This window comes from Patella vulgata, chromosome 5 (genome assembly GCF_932274485.2).
Source record: "Patella vulgata chromosome 5, xgPatVulg1.2, whole genome shotgun sequence".
Classification (NCBI taxonomy): domain Eukaryota; kingdom Metazoa; phylum Mollusca; class Gastropoda; family Patellidae; genus Patella; species Patella vulgata.
In genome coordinates, this window is record NC_065883.2 from 13,586,560 (window position 1) to 13,609,704 (window position 23,145).

The window sequence follows — 23,145 nt, forward strand, 5'->3', positions numbered from 1 at the left end:
GAAAGTGGCAGACTGGTGTGTTTGAGTCACTTGGGATCCCTGCAACGGGTTGGGAACGGACATAAATGGGTCTGAGAAAGGGCACTGTAGAACGTTCAACAAGCGCCCACTATGAAACTTTGATAGTCTGCCATTCTTCAGTACGAAGAATTTAACAATCTTGAGTTCCTCCAGATTCTCTCGACAGATCAGGATTATTGAAACTAAAACACGTCTTGGGACCTCGGTGTTTTAGTCCCATACAAGTGACATGACCCGTCATTGCTTGTCTCCCTGTCCCTCACCACTGGAAGGGAAATTGTACTGCGTAGAGCTGGGTGTCTAGAATCGGGACTTCAGTGTGTTTTGTAATAAAATCCATTGAAGAAGGTAAATATTACCCAGACCTCGTTGCATCGGAAGGAACCCCAAAATATTTCTGCCACTTTATATTACGAGTTGTAAGCTTGGCATTACGGATAGGTATTTGCTTTTATTTGGTGATTAGATAAATGCACAAACCGGTAAATTCTTTATTTCCAAAACATTGTCTTGAAATATCAGAATTCTATGAATTATTGATGCAAATGATTAAGAAAACTTCGAGTAAAAAATAGGTTACGTGCCCTTGTTTTGAAATTAGTCTCGCTTAACCAGTCTATCGACCATTCTACGTCTGATTGACAGGTCGGGATAATCAAGACTACTTTTTTTTTTACGAAACATAACAGAAAGCTAGAATAACAAGAAATTGAATTTAGAAATAAGCACTTTAGCCAACTCAACAATTGTTTTAAGAAACTTGTAAAAGTAAAATGAAACTACTGCTAGTATCATGTTCCTGCTAACGAAACGAATTCAGAGATATTATTTGTACTAAACAAAAAGATGTCGCTCTTAACGGTACAGTTAATGATAAAGCAATTTAAAAAATAAAACAAACGTAATTTCTAAAGCTGCTGTAATAACCAAGAAGCTAAATTTTACTGCTGTTCAAAATCGTCAACAATAGATTTTTTACGGCTGTAATAGTTGATATATTTGTAGAGAATTGCACGTGCCATGGCTATTTATCGACTCAATTTAAAGTTGTCAGAAATCAGTTCAAGACACGCAACTGAAGCGTGCACATTTAGCCGTGTCGAGGCCAACTTTCCGTAGAGTGCACGGGTCACCCTAGGTTACAAACTCTCCGCTGCAATTTGATAAATGTTAAAAATGGCACTTTACAGGGTAAAATGTCAGTAGTTATCTGTCCATAAAAAAGTTTATCCTACATGTAGATGGCGCCTAAATCTATAAATAAGGACTCGTGACGATGTTTACAAAGTAGAAGCTAAAAATTGTTGAAAGATAAAGAAGTATGAAACTGTTGGTATTTTTCGGGCTTTTGCCCGTCGTTTTCTGTGCTGGTGGATTGATGGGAGGAAAGTCGAACGTACCTAATCCCGAAAAGGATGACCAAATTATGGCTGCGACAAACTTTGCTTTAGGAGAACTAAATGGTTTATTGAACTCGGATGCAAAGATGACAAATGTCAAGATTGTGTCAGCACAAACTCAGGTATAAAAACATACACACAAAAAGTTGATCAAACACATACAACACACACAAAGCAGAGGGGTTTGAGTAAATTTTAATTTGGGTGGTAGGCTCTATTCTTTCAGGATATAAAGTATAAGGGTTTTATTTTTTTAAAAAAAGGGGTAAGGGCCTATGCAAATGTGGCATATTATTAGTATTACTAGCCTAATATTACAAGGAAATAAATTCGTTGTTCTGACAATCATACATTAGATCTTTGTAAGATTGGAGACCTTTCAGTTACTTTTCAAAATCATTCATGCATGTTGCTTGTAAATCAGTTTGATAGGCCTAATGTAATTATATTTAACTCGCTCAAAATCAAAAGAACTATAGTATAAAACCTCGCAGCTGTCAGTCAAATAATAATCATCCACTTAAATCACTAATCCACTATGTAAAATAGTGGTCCACCATGACACTATTAAGGGACTTTATAGAGAAATAGACCTAGTTTCAAATAAGTTTTCTGTGCAAATTTGGTCTTGACATTTGGGAGACTTGAAATTGAATCAAGAACGAATGGGACATCAGATATCATTATTTTAAGAAAAGGTGCTAATGCAATATTTATAGGGGAGAGACAAATGGGGTTTAATGTCCACTCGGCACAAACTAGGTTCAATTTTATTTCTATAATTCACCTGTGTGTGGGAGGAAACTGGATAAAATCTACAATTAGTTATAATGCACGTAAAAGATCCCCTGGCAGTTGGAATTCGATATAAGAGTAGGCGATAGTGCCGCTGCCCGGGCAAAATTTCCCTCATAGCACACTGTATGGCGTATGCCCGTCTTCATTAGCCCAGTATAGGAGCAGAACAGTAGGATGTTAAACCCCATTTTATTTCATTTCTTTACAATTAGTTATAGGACAGTTACATCTGGTATGAATGGCAGTCAAATGATTGTTTCTCATTTACATTTGTTAAAGATTTCTATATAATTAATGATTAAATAATTTGCTAAGCGAACAGTGAATATGAGATGTCACAGACAAAATTAGTTTAAAAATCCTAAAAGAAATTAACTAAACAAAGGGCTATTAAAGATACATTATATATAATATATAAAGTGCTAAATCTGTTTGTTCCGGTCTTTGTTTTGGCTTCAAATCAATGTTATATAAATTAGTATTTAGATATTTATTCACATGACAAGCCTGTAATCAACTCTCTAGACCATCAGATGCTGTTAGTCCTGACATTAAAGTCCATTAAAAATTTCACTAGGTGTCATACAAAAGTCAAATTAGACTTGTTTTCAGTAACACTAACGTGTGATGCTGATATTTGTGTTTCACTTTTATAATGATGCTCCGAATAAAAAATGACGCTGTTGATGATGTTATGGTTGAATATGTTGATAAATGTGTAGAATATATTGGTTTTTTTATTTAATAGGTTGTTGCTGGTATCAACTATTATTTGACTATCAGGGTACAATATGGTGCAGATGTAAGTAACTTATTTACTATAGTATACAGTATTATTTAATCTTAAAGGCACAGCATTGTTCACATCTCCAATGTCCAAAATATTTAGTATTTTGTGACACCAAGTATAAGAACTGACAGGCTTGTGTAAAAATGGTAGCAGAATCATTATTACTTGTTTGAACTGTGTGTAAAACAGAGTTATTTAATGTCTGCCTATGCCAAGGTGATATCTTAGACAATAAATTCAGGGCAGGTCACCTTGGTTATAAGAAGAAGAAGAAGAAAAAAATAATTTATATTTGATAAAATAAGAATTTTGTGTTTTCTTGGGTGTAATGTTGTAAATTCAGCAAAAAAATTTGATAAGTTTATTTTATATTTAAAAATTCCAGGAAATTACCTATTTGACAAGGGAACTGTTCGCTACAAATTTAATAATTTAAATTTCACCATTTTCTTCTAGGTTAAAGAATGTGATGTTGTTGTCTTTGTTCAGTCATGGACCAACACCAACAAAATGACATCCCAAAATTGTATAGATCTGAAAGCAACAAAACGCTCTCTTTTGGGAGGTATTGTTCCAGCCGATATGGATGCTGATACTAAGAAAGCCATTTCTTTTGGTATTGAAAGCTTCAATCAAAGATCTAATTCAATGTTCAGATCTCAACCCCTTAAAATCTCAAACGTATCAAAACAGGTAAAATAAAATGTTAAAGTCTTTGGTCGTTATTTGAGGGATTTGTGATTCCTTGCAAACTAGATATTCAAGCCTGGAAATAAGGCACCTGTCACAGACAATGTCAGACACAGATTCAGGCTTTGTCAGGCACAAAACCTCAGGTGCCTATCATTTTGTCTGGCACTGATTTGTGTTATTTATTGATATTATTAATACATGTCCAGCACTTAGTTGAAAATGTCAGATACTATTTCATTAGTGTCTGACGTACATTTTGTCAGGTACATCTAAAACCGTTATTTCCAGGCTTGTCTAAGATACTGAATCTCCAAAAGGAATATCAGCCAAAAAATGGTTAATTTCTTTAAGTAATGATTGGATGCATTGAAATTTGTCAAGTAAATATTGTCCGAGAATGCAAATGACAATAGATGTTTTTATGAAACTAGTTTTAGCTCCTAAAATAAATGTAATTTTGAGAATGAGTAATCATATTAAAAAGAGGCGAAATCACACTCATCAGGAGATATTAAAAATGATTGATTTTGAATAGTATTATATTCAAAATAACCTTAGACTAACCTAATTATGGAAAATCCAGGCTCCTAATTAGTTCATTAAAGTGCTTGAAAGCCACTCATTTTCTCATGGGCTTTCTCCGGGTCCTCCGGTTTCCTCCCACTGGTAAAGACCACTATGCGTAAGCATATTATTGAAATGAAATTGAACCATATGTTAGTCCCCAAATGATCTAGTTTATGTCAAGTGGACGTTAAACCCCATTTCTCTCTCTAAACAGATTTCAAGCCCCATCTCTTATTTTATGTAAATATTTACAGCTTGTAGCAGGTAATCTCTATAAATTTGATGCTGATATGCAAGAAACTCAATGCAGAAATAGTCAAGATAATATGAACAAAGGATTTACTGACTGTCAACCAAATGTCAACGGATTGGTAAGTACTATAAGGCCAGACAAAACTAATATTCTGGTTATCAGATACTCCCACATTTAAAGGGCTGCATGACCTGTTTTTATTTCAAAAAATAAAAAATAAAAAATAAAAAAATTGAAGTGACCTCAAGACTGGCAATCATAATTGATACTGGATAATCACACATTCCTCGTAAAATGTTATGTTTGTGAGAAAGCATTTAGTCCTTCTGATGGTACGAAAAAAAAACAACCTGAGGTCATGTGTACACATTGGTTTACAAGTAAAAGTGCCCTTGGGAATTTGAATTCGATGAAGACATGACCAATAGTATGCCTATCCTTCTGTTAGCAGGAAAGTACATGTAGGGCATTACAACAAATTTCAGTATTATTTTTTTGGTTATTTTAGAGGAATGTTTGTAAATTCACTGTTTTACAACAAGTCTGGGAAACTCCCCAATGGAAATTAACAGACTTCAGCTGTAATCAGGTCAGTTAATTTTTTTTTGTAAAATGATAAAAACTGTAATACATAGTGGTCACATCAAATGGTTATTTTACTATTCGAATATTCTAAGTCATTATTTAAATGCTGTACAAATATTCAACATAATTGAAATGATCAATTTTTGGACTGAATTTTGTGCATCTCTTCACATTTTTAGAAATCTTTCAAATTAATAATCTTCCTTTACTTCTTCTTTTATATAAGATGATTTCATTGAATTAATATTATTTTAATATTTCACGATCAACAAGAAAATGATCAAATTCCATTGACGAATACTAAGAAATCCGTATAAGTCCCCATGATAACTTTTTGAATTTGAATTTTGAATATTTCTGTAAGCATTAATAAAGAAGAAGAAAATGTTTTTGTTAAGTTAATTCAACCTATTCTTCAATTGTATGAATTTAAATATGATTCTCTGCTGTGTAGTAGTAAATGCAGGAAGACCGCACTATACACAAAACAAAACCAATAAGACAAACCTTAGAATAAAAGAAAGTATGGAGTATTTAGTTTATAAATCTGCAGAATCGTTAAACAGACAGCTCTTTAAAACAATCAACAATGATTGACATTTGTTATGTTTTCAACAACTCTGATGTCTTTGCATTTGCTTCCCGTCTCTTTATTTCAATATGGCTATCTATGTTAAACATGCAATCAGAATTTAGCTTGAACAAATATGACTTGTAATAGATCAATGCCTTTTTGAACAGTAACATTCTAGCAGCTTACAAGTTTTTCTCATTTATTAAACACTTACCAATTAATATTTCATTATTCTGCAAAATCTTTTTTCTTAAAATACTGTAAATCTGTAAAGCTTTTGAAGGCTCGGTCTTAAAAGGAATGATTTCTTGAACATCTAGATTTTTAGTAAATATTTTGTAATCTTTCCAATTAGTAAATTTTATGTGAACACATGTGCATCAAAATGGGGGGGCCTGGATATTTTTGTGGTGGGGACTGACTGTTGGGCCTCTCGCACTCCCTGACCCACCCTGAAGTATAATATGAAACTGGTTGATATGAGAATGTTTACAGCTGTTCTGTTCTTTATAACATTTCTCCACTGTTTCTATTTTAGCATGTTTGTGTCACTCGATGTTTTGTTATTTTTTAGGCCTAGATATAGCACTAACACACCAAGCTGAATCAATGGAATATATTTGTGTCACTCCATGTTTTATTTTTTTAGGCCTAGATATAACACTAACACACCAAGCTGAATCAATGGAATATTGTTAAATGCAGCTTGTAGAAATACTAATTAACTCTTTTAATTATAAATACTAATCAACTTACATAAACGTTCATGAATTACCGATGTGTTCGAATTGCCGCAAGCTATTCCGACCGGTGAGAATTACTACTTAATAAAATGGTGCCAATAGAATTTTTTGATAATTTTATTTTGAATAAAATATTACATTGTCTGTTGTTTTTATTTGCTTCTAAGTGAATGACATGGATGGTTCTAATTTCACTAGGAGAAGGACAAAGCCATATAAGTAGAATATGAAAATTCAAATTTTGGTGTTTGGTTGAGATTATTCTGTGGTTGTGACCGAAATCTGTGTATCTATATGTTATCCGTCCAGATCTTGTAATGTAAGACATTAGTGCTCAGATAATTCTGTTGTGGTTGATTGCACTCGTTTTTAATTCGACTGTGCTCGTTTTTCATTTGACTGCGCTCGTTTTTAATTCGACTTCGCTAATTTTTAAGTCTACTGTTCTTGTTTGCAAGTCTACTGCACACTTCTGTATGTTTTTTTCACGGTTTTGAAGTTTACACTAATTTCTGCATGCAAGCTTAAACTTAGTTACATGGGTTGAAAAATCTGTGGGTTTTTCTTCTGCACCGTTTCAACTTGACATGGTTAACACCTGTTGTGCTGATAAGAAATGTGGAACTAGTTATTTGTATAACATGAAATAACAAAGTTCACCTGTATACACTTTGTCAAACACGTAAAAAATAAAAACACCAAAAGACTAAGATGAAATTTGAAGAAAATTAACAATTGCATGTTAGAATCAAAAACAGTTAAGTGACAACTATAAAGATGTTACCACCCCCTACCCTCGTAGGGTCACACCCATTGGGTGAGAGTTACAGAATCCCAAGGGTCTCCACCCAATGTATTAAAAAAAACCCTGAATATATTAATTTGTTACATACCCGTGATCAATCATGTGAACAATAAGCTGAAGTAATATTTAAAGACACACAGTATTACATGTTTTCATTCCTATTTTTTGAACTACTACATTTTGTTTTTACTTCGCTTTTCACTACATTTTATGTAAATGGTTAGTCCTGTCATAAAGGTATTTTCCTTCCGTGTGCCTACATTTATATTTCATCTAGCACATAGACGATCATGACTCACACTAGTATTACACAATGTATAGGAAATATTACCTTATTGTTAGTTTGGTTTTCATTTTGAGTGAAATCGGTATCAATACAGGCCCAGGACTGTACATTGCAGTGCATAGACACTTATGGCTAGCCCCTCGTATCCATTCATTTGAAGAGGGGGTGGATGACCGAATGGTTAGCGTGTGTGTGTTGTATCATAAGGTCTGTCATTTGAGTCAACTGGCATGGTTGCATTTCCCAACTTGTACGTGACAAGGAGTAGGGTCGCCTGTCCAACTTCATGGGTTTTCTCTGGGTCCTCCAGTTTGGTTGGATGGCTGAATGGTTAGCATGTGCGCGCTGTATCATAAAGTCTGTCATTGAGTCAAATGGCGTGGTTTTGATTCCCCGGTTGTACGTGACAAGGAGTAGGGTATCCTGTCCAACCTCATGGGTTTTCTCCGGATCCTCCGGTTTCCTCCCACTGCTAAAGACCCTACGCGCAAGCGAATTGTTGAAATAAAATTGAACCAAGTGTTAGTCCCAAATGACCTAGTTTGTGTCGAGTGGACGTTAAACCCCATTTCTCTCTCTCTCTCTCCAGTTTCCTCCCACTGCTAAAGACCCCTACGTGCAAGCGAAGTATTGAAATAAAATTGAACCATGTGTTAGTCCCGAAATGACCTAGTTTGTGTCATAGTATCATATTCAAAATAATCTTAGACTAACCTAATTATGGAAAATCCAAGCTCCTAATTAGTTCATTAAAGTGCTTGAAAGCCACTCATTTTCTCATGGGCTTTCTCTGGGTCCTCCGGTTTCCTCCCACTGGTAAAGACCACTATGTGCAAGCAAATTATTGAAATGAAATTGAACCATGTGTTTGTCCCGAAATGACCTAGTTTGTGTCAAGTGTAGTTAAATCTCATTTCTCTCTCTCTCCATTCACTTGATGTGCATTTGTTGTTTGTTATTTCTGTATATTGTGTCTTGGTCGTGGATTGATTGTGTAATACAACGTAATGTTACTGAATAATTTTGTGTATGAAAAACTAAAAAAACTAAAATAAAAAAAAAATTTAACAAAGCCCCCACCATAGTACTTTCACCCAAAGGCCCAAGACCGTCCTGTTACACTACTGCCTACCCCCCATCCCATTCTTTTCTATTCCGTAGCTTCATAGTTAAACATGAACCAAATTGACCCCAGCTCATGCCTGTTCAAAGATTAAAATTTCTGTACACCCAGCTGTTTTTGTGAAATTGTCACCTGAAGTTTTTGACATTGGATAAAATTGTCAGTCAGTAAAATACTTTGTCAACATTTGTATTAGTTAAACCCTGATTACAGACAGGATTATAGATATGATTAAAGATAAAGATTGACCGATTATAGAAAACAGTGACTTACAAACTCAGTTGAACCATGCAACCTGTACATGTACACTAGAAATATACTGATGTAGGGGGAATACTGATTACCAACGAGGGGATCACGTGGCTAAGTGGGTAAGACGCTAGCTCGCTAGCCTGGAGGTCGGGTGTTCGATCCCTGCATTGGCCGAGAAAGTTCATCCAGATTTTCCGGCGTGGTTCTCCCTTGTCAGTGATGCAGGACAGAGGGGCTGACAAGGAAAGCTGTCTAGTCGTTCGGATGGGACGAAAAACCGGGGTCCCGTGTACACATTGGCGTGCACGTAAAAGATCCCTTGGCAGTTGGAATTCGTTATAAGAGTAGGCCGTAGTGCCGCTGTCCGGGCAAAATTTCCCTCATAGCACACTGTATGGCGTATGCCCGTCTTCATTAGCCCAGGTTAGGAGCAGAACAGTAGGACGTTAAACTCCATTTCATTTCATTTCATTTTGATTACCAACGAAAGAATTTGACACCTGGCCTATGGTTTGAAGCCTTCCCAGTTCCCATTTGTCTTGCTCAACTATTTATGGACACAGAGTACAAGCTCGATAAAGATGAGAGTATCCTTGTCGAAATGCTTAGTATTAAACTCAGTAATTATGTATCCATAAATTTGTACCCTGTGTTAATATGTTCAATTACTAAATGCCAATCAAAGAAGAACTATTTATGGGTCTGGAATGCCAGGCGAGTGTCCTACTTTTATCAAAATACTGTCTTACAAACGTGCGAATCGTTGTCGATGTGTGGGCCTCACTCCACTCTAATCCTATACATGTATGCTCCTAAATGAGCAGAAATATTGTCTGAAGAGTTTCTTATTTTATAAAAATGTGGGAAATCTCCCAGATGCCAGAACTTTGAACAAGTCCAGGTGCTTTCCCAAGGCCACTCGCATATTTGTAGTAGTGGAGAAAAAAGAATTAATTTAAAGACTATATATCTAGAAGTTGGTACATGATAGATGAGTAGCTCGCCTGTCAAGCCTCATTGGTTTTCACCCACTGCTCAAGATTATTGTGGAGGTTATACCCTCTCTCTCTCTCCCTCCCTCCCTCCCTCCCTCTCTCTCTCTCTGAAATCATAGCTGAATTAAAACTACCTTTGGAGATCCCTGATATTTTTTCTGGTTAACTTGTATAGTAAATGTACAGATTAGGTTTTAACTATAATTCTAACCGCATTACTTTGTAGCCTATATTCGAATATTAATCTAGAGCAGTCATAGAACAATAAGGGATTTGATATAGAGAGATCAAGATATAGGTTGTCATAGATTATAAAAAAAAAAGTGAGGAAATAACAATTTTTTAATTGATTAATGATGTCGGTTATCTTTCTGTAAACAATTCTATTTTTAACTTTTTAAAATTCACGTTTAATAAATATGGGTAAGATTTTCTCTGTTAAACAAAAAGTTTTTTTTTATCATAAATAATTATCAGAATGTCTCGGGTTGTATTTCATGGATACCAAGCATGGCAACCATGTATCTGTGTCGTATCTATGATGGACCAGTTCTATTATCTACGATAACAAAATTCTTTAAGATTTCTGATCAACATTAATCCTTAAAGGAGCTTAACTTTTTTGATTTGGGTCACATCAAAGTCGAGCGGTAAGGTCACTGTACACAAGACCAGCGGGAGGTTGGGTGGCTGAATGATTTAACGTGTGCACATTGGATCAAAATGTCTGTCATTAAGTCAACGGGTGGGGTTTTGATTCCTCGCTTGTACGTGACCAAGGAGTATGGTCATCTGGCCAACCTTGTGGGTTTCTTCAGGTCCTCTACTCCTACAGACCCCAATGCAGAATCAAATCGAGATACGGTTTATTGGGATGACTAATAATGTGTTACTTAGTCTTATGGATGAGACAAAAACCCATGCACACGACATTGGCGTACTCGTGAAAATCCCTGACAGTTGGAATTTGAAAAAAGAGTAGGATGAAATTCAGAATTCACCTCCCAAGCATTGTACATTTGACTTTAAAACAATGAATTTGTTAATGTAATGTTAGTCCCCAATGACTGAAGTATTGTGTTGACCCAACTCAATTACATTCCTGAAAAGTTGAATTAAATTGAAGAGTTGTCAAGGGAACCATTGAAATTTATTTGTGTACTGAGTACCAGAATCATGCAAAATCCTAATCTTTGAAAACAAAAACATAATTTGACATTCAAGGATTTGAGGATATTTACTTGATTTCCAATGTTGACATACAACAAACATACAATGATAGTTGAGTTTACACTGTAATCGGGGTATCATTTAATCTTGTGTATTTAGCACTAATTTCTTTCACATTCATTCAATATCAAATCTTTGTTTAATATCACCCAAAATCATCTAATTTGTACTTGTATCCAGTTTAAAGCTGACTATTCAATTTTGATAATGAATGTCCAATTTACAAGCGTTTAATTCTTGAATTGGACACTCATTATCAAAATTAATCAATCAGCTTTAAACTGGACACAAGTACAAATTAGATGAATTTTACAAATTTTTAAACAAAGATTTTGATATTAAATGAATGTGAAAGAAATTAGTGCTAGGTTACAGTGTTAGCTGTGTGAACACATGAGAAATGGTATCAGGTGTTATAGAAATAGTAAATGTTCAGACAGACACCCATCAATCTGAACCACTTGTTTGTTTTGTTAGCTACTTGTGGTATCTTTATATTTACATGTATTTGAAATTAAAATATAACCAGTTTAAATTTAAAAATGATATTTCAAATAGTAAAGTGTCTTTCTCTTCCTTTATTAAGGAAATAATTATTTAATCAAGGGTTGTGTAGTCACTATACATCTCTATAACCTAATTACTCATTATATTTTGACCTTTGTTCAGTTACAACCTGGCTTAGTTAGAGATTTAAATAAAAACATTAGTCACTAATAATATTAACAAATATTTTATAAACACATTTAAATAAAAGATTGACTATTGATTTATCCCTAGAGTGTGTTCGAACGAAGCTTATGACTTCAATCACCTTCGAATCATGATACTGTTTAGCACTTTATTATGAAATATAAACTATTTACAGCAGGGAGCCACGGTGGCTCAGTGGGTATTGCACTGCATCACTTACAAGGTCCTGGGTTCGATCCCAAGAAAGTTTTATCAGGATTTTTTTTGGGGGGTGGGGGGAATGATGGAGGTCGGGTGTCCATCCAGATTTTCTGGTGTGGTTCCCCCTTGTCAGTGATGCTGGACGGAGGGCCTGACAAGGACAGATGTCTAGTCGTTCGGTTGTCCCACTGTCAGGGCAAAATTTCCCTCATAGCACACAGTATGGTGTATGCCTGTCTTCATTTCATTTCATTTATCAGGATTTTTCAGCCTAGTTTTACCTTGTAAGTGGTGCATTGCAAGGAAAATTGTCTATTATTCAGATGGAATTGAGATTTTGTGAAGATTTACCTCATAGCACACTGCATGGCATATACCATTTACCCAGTTGGAAAGAGACCGGGTTTAACGTCCACTCGACCCAAACTAGGTCATTTCTGGACTAACATGGTTCAATTTTGTTTCAATAATTCGCTTACACATAGGCCGGGTCTTTAGCAGTGGGAGGAAACCGGAGGTTGGACAGGCGACCCTACTCCTTGTCACGTTCAATTGGGTAATCAAAACCATGCTAGTTGAATCAATGACAGACCTTATGATACAACGCACACATTCAGCCATCCAACCCTCCTAACTCAGTTGGTGAAGGAAGGTGGAGGATAAAACCAAATAATAAAAGATCCTGTAAACGAGAAGAAGTTAGCCAATCTGTTTCACAGCCGTTCTGTGAATGCCTTCTTTCAACTCTGTGCAAGATAACTGACCTGTAAGTTCATGTGCAGTATAGGTATACGTGCAAAGTCGATCTTAGGGTGTCGGATGTTGTAACACAAACTGATCCGGGCAGAATTGGTTCCTTTTACTCATTTTACACCTTCTTGTACTATTTTATCTACCCATATTCACGAAAAAGGAAATATTTTTTTATCCAGGTCTATTTCCAACACCTATTTTTTTCTTAATAATTTCAAAAAATTGTTTTAGAAAATAATTTGCAGAAGAAAAAAAAGGTTAATTAAATGGCCCCGATGTCATCACTGTCAGTGATAGTAGCGGCTAAGATAATATTTACTGATGATCAGTTTGCATGTTAGCTGAAAAAATAAAGTTGTTATCCACAAAATATTTGACCTCAATTAGTTTGTTGAAATTATTTTACATTGTTTAATACCCAGAAAAATAAATTAATTATGCTCAATGAGTCTATTAAATTTGTAAAAAAAAGAAGAAAAGTAATGCATTGAAAACAAGGTTACAACAAATTACAGGGTAATTGTCTGGCAGATTTCAGACTCAAATTTCTTATAACAAATCTGCTCACATTCCAAACATATTTTGTAGGGTGTGAAGAAATATCATGCTTAAGCATACATTATGCAAGAGCTAAATCTGCCTATTGCAGGTCTTTCTTCAGGCCTGAAATGTTATCTAAATTATTAATTAGACATTAATTAACTTATCCAGACCATAATCAACTCTCAATGCCATCTCGTGTCGGATTTTCACTGGATTTGAATCCAATCTGCTGCCCAACACTCATTGATGATTAAATCCAAACATGGATAATCGAGACTGTTTTTTAGCGTACCGACTTTAGTAATGATGGTAGAGGCTAGATCTAAAATTCAATCACTAATATCTCAGTTGAGAGTGGAGCAATTGGACTGAAGTTTTCAGCATATTCCCTTTGCACTATCTATTTTTTAACTATTATAGTGAGAACTGCCAGCTCTTTATCTAATCTCTCATAATGTATCTTTATACATTTGCTGTCAGTGGAAATAATTGAAATGTTTTAATTCGTTTTATTGATGTCGGATTTGTTTGTTTTCAGGGAGGTCTATTAGGAGGAGACAGCCATGATTTATGTCACCTTGCTCATTTCACCAAGTTTAAAACAGACTTCAATAAAAACTACGAAACTACTCAAGGTAAACTTACATGTAAATCGCTTTATTCCAAGTGCAGTGTGTTGGGGTTCGTATTTCAGTAGTCATATTTGCCGGTCTTGACTGACTGTCAGTAAAAATGACCAACTGGAGAATTACCCTTTCAGTCAATTTACAAGTCATGTGATTAGAATTTGAAATAATTTAACCTTAAAAGACGATAAATACAATTAAATTTATAGGCTTTAAAAAAAATGAGATAGTGCTAAAATATTGTCTTGCTTATCTGAAGTAAACAAAATACGTCCAAAATTGATCCGCCCTGATAATTTTGAGGTGAAAGTTCTTCAGTATCTAGAAGATGACTGTTCAAGATGTCTTAAGCATTCCCATTTAAGCCTCTATAGAGGGCATTCTCTTAAGTCTTAGAAACCTCTATATTAGTTCTGTGCATTATGTCTGACTCTTTTGTGTAGAAATACAAACTTTCAGTTTCCATCTGGGGTTAACCATAAACCCAGAAATTCCAAGCTACCTGGAAGTGTCTGGATAACTAGGTCTAAATATCATATCATTCATACAACTAAACAAAGAAAATCCTTAATTGAGTTCTGTAAATGGGTTTTTCGAAAAAGCTCAATATTTTGCACTGAAATTAATATTTGCTATTATTGGAACTTATATAATATCCAGAAAATGTTTATATGCATTAAAGTGTAATAACTTTTGTGTAGAATTTTAAATATTAAATATAGAGATTAGATGTTAACAATTTCTTATATTTTTCAGAGGAAAAGAAACGTTTCAAGGTTTTCTGTGATAACATGAAAACAGCCAGAAAAATACAGGATGTTGAAAGAGGAACAGCTAAATATGGTCCTACAATATTCGCTGATATGACAGGTACCGTACTGATACTACTAGTTGGACGTAAACAGAAATACTGTAAAACAAGAAAGTAATGTCATCTATCACCATTAATAGAAATACACTCGTGTATGTTCTATAAAACAATAGAATTAAGTATAGCACAGTTATAGATAATATTAAATGGGCTGATAGATGTCAGCTAGAAGTCATTTGGCTTGAACTGGGCTAACGAAGACGAGCATAAAACTTGAAGCAGTCTATGAGGACACAACATAAGTGTTTCGGCCTACGCATTATTAAATTCCAACTGTCTAGGATTTTATTATGTAAACTCTAATCTCTCAGGTGACAACTTTCAATCATTATAAACAGGAATATACTGCATACCAGGTTGTATTCTTTTCGAGAAGCGAATTGATCTTTTCTATGTATACAATGTTTTGTCTATTATTTTTAAGTTATTGAAAAGATACCCCAAAAATATTTAGTTGCATGATATTTTTATTTTAGCGGAAGAATTTGGTCTGAGATTGAATCCTAAACCCTGGAATTTGAATGTTCGGCCCGACAATATGTTAGATGCCGATATACCCCAGGGTCCAGTACCTACAAGCTTTGATTGGAGAGATCACGGTGCCGTTACTGCTGTTAAAAATCAGGTAAAGAGAAAAAAACATCATATTAGCGTATGAGATTCCGAAGGGTGTTCAGTCACCTTCAGTGTTCTCAAACTAAAAAATCTGAGCCTGAATTACATTTTCTGCCATTTTGGGACTGTAGTTATACAAATGTGGCTGGCATTTTAAATTTGTCAACATGAAGAAGTTATAGTTGTAAAGTAAGGCATTGTCGTCAAGCCTGGTGCCATCGATTAAACTTGGTGGCAAACAATTGTAGCTTGCCTGTATGGTTGGAGAACACTGGGTGTTTCAGAATTAGCATTTCAGATATGACACTAGACAATACAGAAAAACTGGTAAACAACTAGTAAATATGCTAAATGTAGAATTTTGGTTCAAGATTAGTTAAAATCTTATGTCTCACAAAATTGTTCACAACCACAGGGACACATGACAAGCCATGAGAGTTCACCCCATACATTACGTTACATAAACTTCTTTGAGTGGCATTAAGTAATTGAACAGTAATACACTAACACTATTTATGGAATAACAATTTCTGGTTTATTAAAGGCTCAATACCACTCTTGTTGTAAGAGAATAATATGTCCCAATCTTTATTCTGGTCAACAAATTGTACTATTTTACATCATTCCAATTAATTGATGATACAAATTTCATCTTAACACACCTAATTTAAAAAATTGGAAAAATTCAACTAAATGGTTCGAAAAGCCTAACGTAAACCTTTTCAAATGTGACTTGGATTTAAAAATATTTTCGAACCCTCTGGACAAGTAAAATAGGATGTAATGGATAATTTACACAATAGGTAGGACACTTAAACATCTAATACTTAGAACAAGGCTAATATTTATTTACTGGAGCTGTCAAGCCAGCAAGAGTGTTATTGTCCCTTTAACATGCAACCTATTGATGAAAATACTATCGTCTTTATAAAACAAATAAAAACTGAAATAATGAGTTATTAAAATGTGTGATAATATTTCTATTAAGTAAAATAATGTGTAATTATATTTGTATTATAGGGTAGTTGTGGGTCATGTTGGGCATTTTCTACAACTGGTAATATCGAAGGACAATGGGCTATCAGAAGACAAAAGTTACTGTCTCTATCAGAACAAGGTAAGATAGGGAAGTTGAACAGTGGAGGTGAATGATTTTCTGAAAAAAGGGTGGATGGGAGTGCTCTAACAGAAAATTCTCACTGCAATCAAGAGAAATTCTTGCATCTTAGCATTGATCAGAATGGGAGAAAAATTGGATCATGACTAATGGCTTATAGATATGGCTAGCTTCCATTATTTGGGGGCGGGGGTGCTCCATCATACTAAATATATTTCTTCAGATCACTACAACAGATAAAATTAACATACTATCTATTGGTGATATTAAATTAAGGAAAATCATTATTTATTATAGCTAAGCTACATTTTCGTTTAGAATAACCTATCCTAATCTAGTAAATATCGCAGGCTAGCCATGACAACGAGAGTTGATTATGGTCTGGATATGTTAAATAATGTCTAATTAATAGTTTATATAACATTTCAGGCCTAAAGAAAGACCTGCTATAGGCAGATTTAGCTCTTGCATAATGTATGTTTAACCTTTATTGAATGTTTTATTTTAGAATTGGTTGATTGTGATAAAGTAGATCAAGGATGTAATGGAGGTTTACCATCTCAGGCTTATGAAGCTATAATGAAATTAGGTAAGTTATAATCAAATATAAATAGGTGAGTGGGTATTGTATACATTTCAACACAGTAATAGACAACAACAATGACATATTCAATAAAGTAGAGAACTCCCGAAGATGCAGATTACCATACAGTCTTTGAAGTTCAGTGTAAATCCTCAAAATGTTATCACATATTACAAATTATAATAAATTGTGTATATTTTGTGTTCTAAATTAAAATAAATTGTGTATATTCTTTGTGATAAATTGTGTATATTCTTTGTGATAAATTGTGTATATTCTTTGTGATAAATTGTGTATATTCTTTGTGATAAATTATAATAAATGGTGTATTTTGTGTGTTAAATTATAATAAATTGTGTATATTTTGTGTGATAAATTATAATAAATGGTGTATTTTGTGTGTTAAATTATAATAAATTGTGTATATTTTGTGTGATAAATTATAATAAATGGTGTATTTTGTGTGTTAAATTATAATAAATTGTGTATATTTTGTGTGATAAACTATAATAAATTGTATATATTTTATGTGATAAATAAGTTGTGTATATTTTACAGGTGGTCTAGAAACTGAGAAAGAATATGGTTATAAAGGATATAATGAGAAGTCATGTTACTTTAATAAAACTGAAGTAGCTGCTAAAATCAGTGGTTCTGTAAAAATATCACAAAATGAAGTTGGTAAGTTGGTAATATGATTAAAGGATCTAACTAGACCCCTTTGATTTAGGTGTTAGATCAACACATGAAACACTCCTTGTGTCACTTCAGACAGGCTGGCAGTTGGTGATACCCTTACAATTTTGTCCTGTGGGTGCTCCATGAGTGTTTTTCAGTGATTCCAGTATTTTTCTAGTAAGATTGAGTGCCTCTCCTTTCCATATATACCAAATTTGCCATACTTTTATTGGAAATAATTAGGCCAACCCTATAAATATTTGTGCGGGAATGTATCTTTAGAATAAAGTAATGATTGGCTAGAACTGGTGTGTTATATTTGAGTTACTGATTAAATTATAATATTTAAATATTATTGTATGTATAACATATAGTATATCAATGTTTTTTCAGAAATTGCTGCATGGTTAGCTAAGAATGGTCCAATCTCTATTGGTATCAATGCTTTTGCTATGCAGGTAAATCAAGCTTTTAAATTAATTGGTAACAGTAATTAATTCAAACTTTAATATGATTGACGTGTATGGCTTACCGGTATTAAATTTATTATTGTGGATATTGAGAACTAATCATACAACACAATCTATGTCAATTTTTTTTTTTTTTAGGAAAAACTTTTAATCATGTTTTACCCAGAAAATGGAACTAATACATCAGGCCCCAGTTCACAAAGCATTCCTAAATTTATGTTAAGAATTTACTCAAAATTGTTCGCCTTATTTTAACTAAGATATATCCTTTATAAAACTTGTTGTTTTAATGTATCAAATACATCGATAAGATACTATGAGCAAAGTTTTGTGTTTCTGGATCAAAGATATTACTCATAAACAGTGACTGAAAGTTGAATAAATTCTTAACTTAAGTCTGATAATGCTTTCTAAACTTGGGGGGCCTGGTTGCAGGACAAATGTTGCAGAAGCCCACATTTCAGACAATTCAAACACAATGTTTACATCTTAACCACTAAAAAAGCCTCATCCTTAAGATATTTTGGTGAATATAGACGAGGAATATAGTATATTAATATATATTTTGTATATTTATAGTTCTATATGGGTGGAATTTCACATCCATGGAAGATTTTCTGTAATCCAACCAAATTAGACCATGGTGTTCTTATTGTTGGTTATGGTGTTGGTAAGTACAACTTATCCTAAAGTTACTTATGAAAGGGGTGGCCACTCTGTTTGAGGACACTAGATTATCCGAAGAGAATACACAAATATGGGAAGAAGTCCCACCTTGTTATCTAAATTGTCTATGTAACTTATTAATAATTGATTTCATTTTAATTTCTCACTTCAAAGAGAGAGAGAGAAATGAGGTTTAACATACACTTGCTAATCAGGTCATTTCGGGACTAACACATGTTTCAATTTTATTTCAATAATTCGCTTGTGCGTAGGAGTCTTTAACAGTAGGAGGACCCAGAGAAAACCCACAAAGTAGGACAGGCAACCCTACTTCTTGTCACAAACCACGCCACTTGACTCAATGACAGACCTTCTGATCCAACGCGCACGTGTTAACCATTCGACAACCCAACCCCTCAATTTCTCACTTAACCAAATGATAGTAAGGACTGTACCATGTGAGTTCAAAGTTTTGGTTGATTTAGTACAACAGTATGTGATGTATATGTATGTCCAGAAAATTAATAACAAAAACAGCTGGATTGGTCAATGATATCCATTTACAGGTAGGAGATAACACTTCCTGTTTCTGATTTAGAGAACGTGTTATTGTGCAATAGACATGACCTTTATAATTAGGACCCAAAACGTGTGTTACTGTTCAATCAGAATCAAGGACATGTCAGATTGAATAATTAATCAGAATATATTTTCTGTCATTTAAACTGCTGATAAACTATACTGAGAGATGTATACTTCCACTTTTAATATTGAATCATCTGTTGTTATTATCTATTACAGAGGGGAGTGAACCATACTGGATAATCAAGAACAGTTGGGGTCCTTCTTGGGGAGAGAAGGTAATGTCATTTTAAAATATCATATTTTTTATTTTAAGAATAAGTAATGTAGGCTACTTATTTTACGTAATGTATTTCATAGGGTTTGGTTCCTCTGACCAGTGAAACCACTATATGTTGATCCCATGGGCTTCCTTGTTACGCTCGCTTTCAGGAACCATGTTGAACGATCGTGTTATGACATTATAGTTAGGTTCTAGTGTAATTATTATACACTATTACTAGGAACAAAAACACATTTTGGGATCACAAACTGAACCTCAAGTGCTACTTATCTTCTTGGTTTTCTTGGGTGTGACCCATTTCGAAAATAGCCTAAGGTTCTGCCATTCTAGTACCATAGACATGAAACTTGGCATGTTTGTTCCTTGGATGATTGTGCATAGATTGACTTCAATTTTTAATATGACGTCACAAGTCCATATGACATCATGCTCTGGTACATTGTACTATCGTACTTGTTTTATAGAACGATATTATTTATATATTCTGTGGTATATTATATTACCAGGGCTATTAAAAGGTCCTGGCAAGGGACAACATATATATGTAGTCATTCAGATGGGACAAAAACTGATGCCCCGTGTACAAATTGGCATAAATGTAAAAGTGTCCTTGACAGTAGGCAGTAGTGCCGCTGTCCGGGCAAAATTTTCCTCAGAACAAAGGCATACGCCCATTTTCATTAGTCCAGTCGGCGCAGAACACTAGGACTTTAAACCCCATTGCATTTTGTTTATCATGTAATATATTATCTATATAAATCAAAGCGAATATTTCTCTGTGGGGGTGTTCACCCATCACGCTTCATCACTGCGATCCACCCCCACATATATGGTATCAAATTAAACAGCATGACCATGTGAATGTTTTGGGCCCCGATTGAAGCCGAGTATCCTGCTAGTATTGTATATTTTCAGGGTTATTATAATGTATTATGTTGTATATTTTCAGGGTTATTATCGTGATGTTATATATTGTCAGGGTTATTATCATGTATTATGTTGTGTATTTTCAGGGTTATTATCGTGATTATGTTGTGTATTTTCCGGGTTATTATCATGTATTATGTTGTGTATTTTCAGGGTTATTATCGTGATAATGTTGTGTATTTTCCGGGTTATTATCATGTATTATGTTGTGTATTTTCAGGGTTATTATCGTGATTATGTTGTGTATTTTCTGGGTTATTATAATGTATTATGTTGTATATTTCAGGGTTATTATCGTGTGTATAGAGGAGCTGGAGTTTGTGGTCTGAATACAATGTGTACATCAGCTGTAATTTAACCTTTTATTCAGTATATCAATCCGAGTGACTGGAACACTTAAATAACATATTGTTTTCTATTTATACATTCCTAAATATTACAACTTTAAATCAGATGATACAATCAAAACTCTCTCTAATATTGAATTTCAATATCCGATATCATCTGTCCCAATACATTTTAACAAATTATATATAGGGCGTTTTTACGAGATAACGATTTGTTCTTTCGTTAAAATGTCCATTGAATTTTGTTTAGAAACCAATATTGCTTATACCATTGTTGGAAAACCAAAAACAAATGTTGAAGTGTCTTGGTCACCCTATATTTTTTGTATAAAGTTTAACGAGGAGATTAAATTTCTGTTCTTTTTTTTATGTATTCATTATTTACCCAGTATTCTATATATTTTGTTTTATAAGCCAACTATTGTATTATATTTATCTTTAAATTAAAATGTCATATAAAATTTTCAAAGTTGGTATGAAATACAAGGCTGTGATTACTACTTATACAAAACTTCTGTAGATATTTAGAAAATTTGTTACATCATTTACCACAAACACTGGTGTTTCACTACCTAGCTCACACTGTCGGTCGCCAATGTCGCCAAAAAATTAAAATGGCAATTAAAATTTGATTTTGGCGATAACGCTTTGGGATACTTGGAGGCAAAACAATCTAAGCTCCATACCTATGTTTATTATAAATGTAAGATCTTTTGGCCACCAACATTTTAACCTTGGTCCTAACAAGTCAGCTCCTAATTGCACCAGTAAGCATCTATTTAATGTATGTGGCCTTAACCTTGGTGGCCAACACAGTGATATACCATATAGGGCTTCACTATGTGGTGACTACAACTATATCATAGTGAGACCTTATTATATATTCTACACAGGAGAGATACTTGATTGTGGATTGACGAATATGCAGTCGAATTAGACTCAGTTTAGTTCTGTAACAGTTCTGTCGGGCCCCTATATATGATGTGAAGGGATAAGACTCATGACAAAATCAATAACAGCGAACATTTTAGCTGTCATGATTGATCGAGGTATTTCTAATTCACTCAGTGCATATTTCGTGGCCCCTAATCATGTTGTTCACTCTATTAGACATGTACCTCTACAGACTTCATTTTAACACTGTTACAAGTCTAGTTCTGAACAGTAAACTACATGTATTATTTAGTGAGATACCAGTGTATAATAATTGTATAGGTTTTGAAAACATAAATATTTTCAGTATATTATATTCCTCAGTAAAATTAACTAAATATTCAGCTGATTTGAGAAACCTACCATATAGATATATATTGTAATATTTAATGTAAATTTTCTATTTCATTATTATATATTAAGCATGTTAATAAGATAAATACCGTCTTTGAATAACGTTTTCTACTGAAACGGCAACCAAATTCACAAAAAATTGCCATTATTATAAGCACATTGTCATTGAATGAATTTTTGTGAAGCACGAAATAAAATAGTCACAAGTTTTATTGAGTAATATCAACACACAAGGCTCCAGGAGATGCAACAATAAAATGTAAACTGTTAAAATTGTTCTAGAGAATGAACTGCACTCTGTAGAGTTGGATTGCTTATTTAGACGAATACATTAAATTATTTTTGTACGTTTTTGTATATTCACGAAGGTTAACAAGTGCTATGATACCAATTTTGATTAAATGTCCATCTATTGCAAAACCTTCCGTAAAAACTAGATCTGCTTCTTCTTAATAAAATAGTTTAATATCAAAATCATAATGTTTGTATTGTAGATCTAGGCCTATGTTTATCGAACTACATAGAATTTTTAAGAACTGTTAACCCTTTAGCAATGGAATTGTGCTCTGACAATCTCATAGTAAGGAGCCACAGTGGCTCAATGGGTTATGCGCTGGATCGATTCCTGTGTTGGCCAAGAAAGTACTTAGGGATTCTCCCACATGGGTTCCCCTGATCAGTAGGGAGGGCCTCGCAAATAGTAACAGTATCTAGTCATTCTTATGGTATGAAAAACCAAGTACCTATGTATACATAGAGGACCATTGATGTGCATGTAAAAGAATCCT

At 34.0% G+C, this 23,145-nt stretch overlaps 2 protein-coding genes across 3 annotated transcripts in view; one reads left to right on the forward strand and one right to left on the reverse strand.

Moving 5' to 3' along the window:
• Positions 1-7,460, reverse strand: part of LOC126821084 (U3 small nucleolar RNA-associated protein 25 homolog) — a 35,266-nt gene extending 27,806 nt beyond the window's left edge. Inside the window, exon 1 of the mRNA XM_050549394.1 lies at positions 7,318-7,460. Coding sequence (XP_050405351.1) covers positions 7,318-7,331 — 14 coding nt within the window. The 5' untranslated portion in view covers positions 7,332-7,460. The remainder of the gene's footprint in view (positions 1-7,317) is intronic.
• On the forward strand, positions 1,255-22,831 carry LOC126821086 (cathepsin L). Of its 2 annotated transcripts, none has more exons than XM_056101193.1 (15): positions 1,255-1,543; positions 2,968-3,021; positions 3,466-3,702; positions 4,524-4,640; positions 5,031-5,111; positions 13,844-13,940; positions 14,688-14,801; positions 15,279-15,427; positions 16,438-16,534; positions 17,043-17,123; positions 17,676-17,798; positions 18,189-18,253; positions 18,845-18,935; positions 19,733-19,791; positions 20,746-20,838. In XM_056101193.1, exons 1-15 carry the CDS (start codon positions 1,343-1,345, stop codon positions 20,821-20,823), a joined length of 1,644 nt encoding a protein of 547 aa, XP_055957168.1. In that variant the 5' UTR covers positions 1,255-1,342; the 3' UTR covers positions 20,824-20,838. The 2 variants fall into 2 exon arrangements, with proteins under 2 accessions (XP_055957168.1, XP_050405353.1); XM_050549396.2 differs by lacking the exon at positions 20,746-20,838 and adding an exon at positions 21,010-22,831 and having other exon boundaries at positions 1,258-1,543.
• Positions 22,832-23,145: the final 314 nt, after the last annotated feature.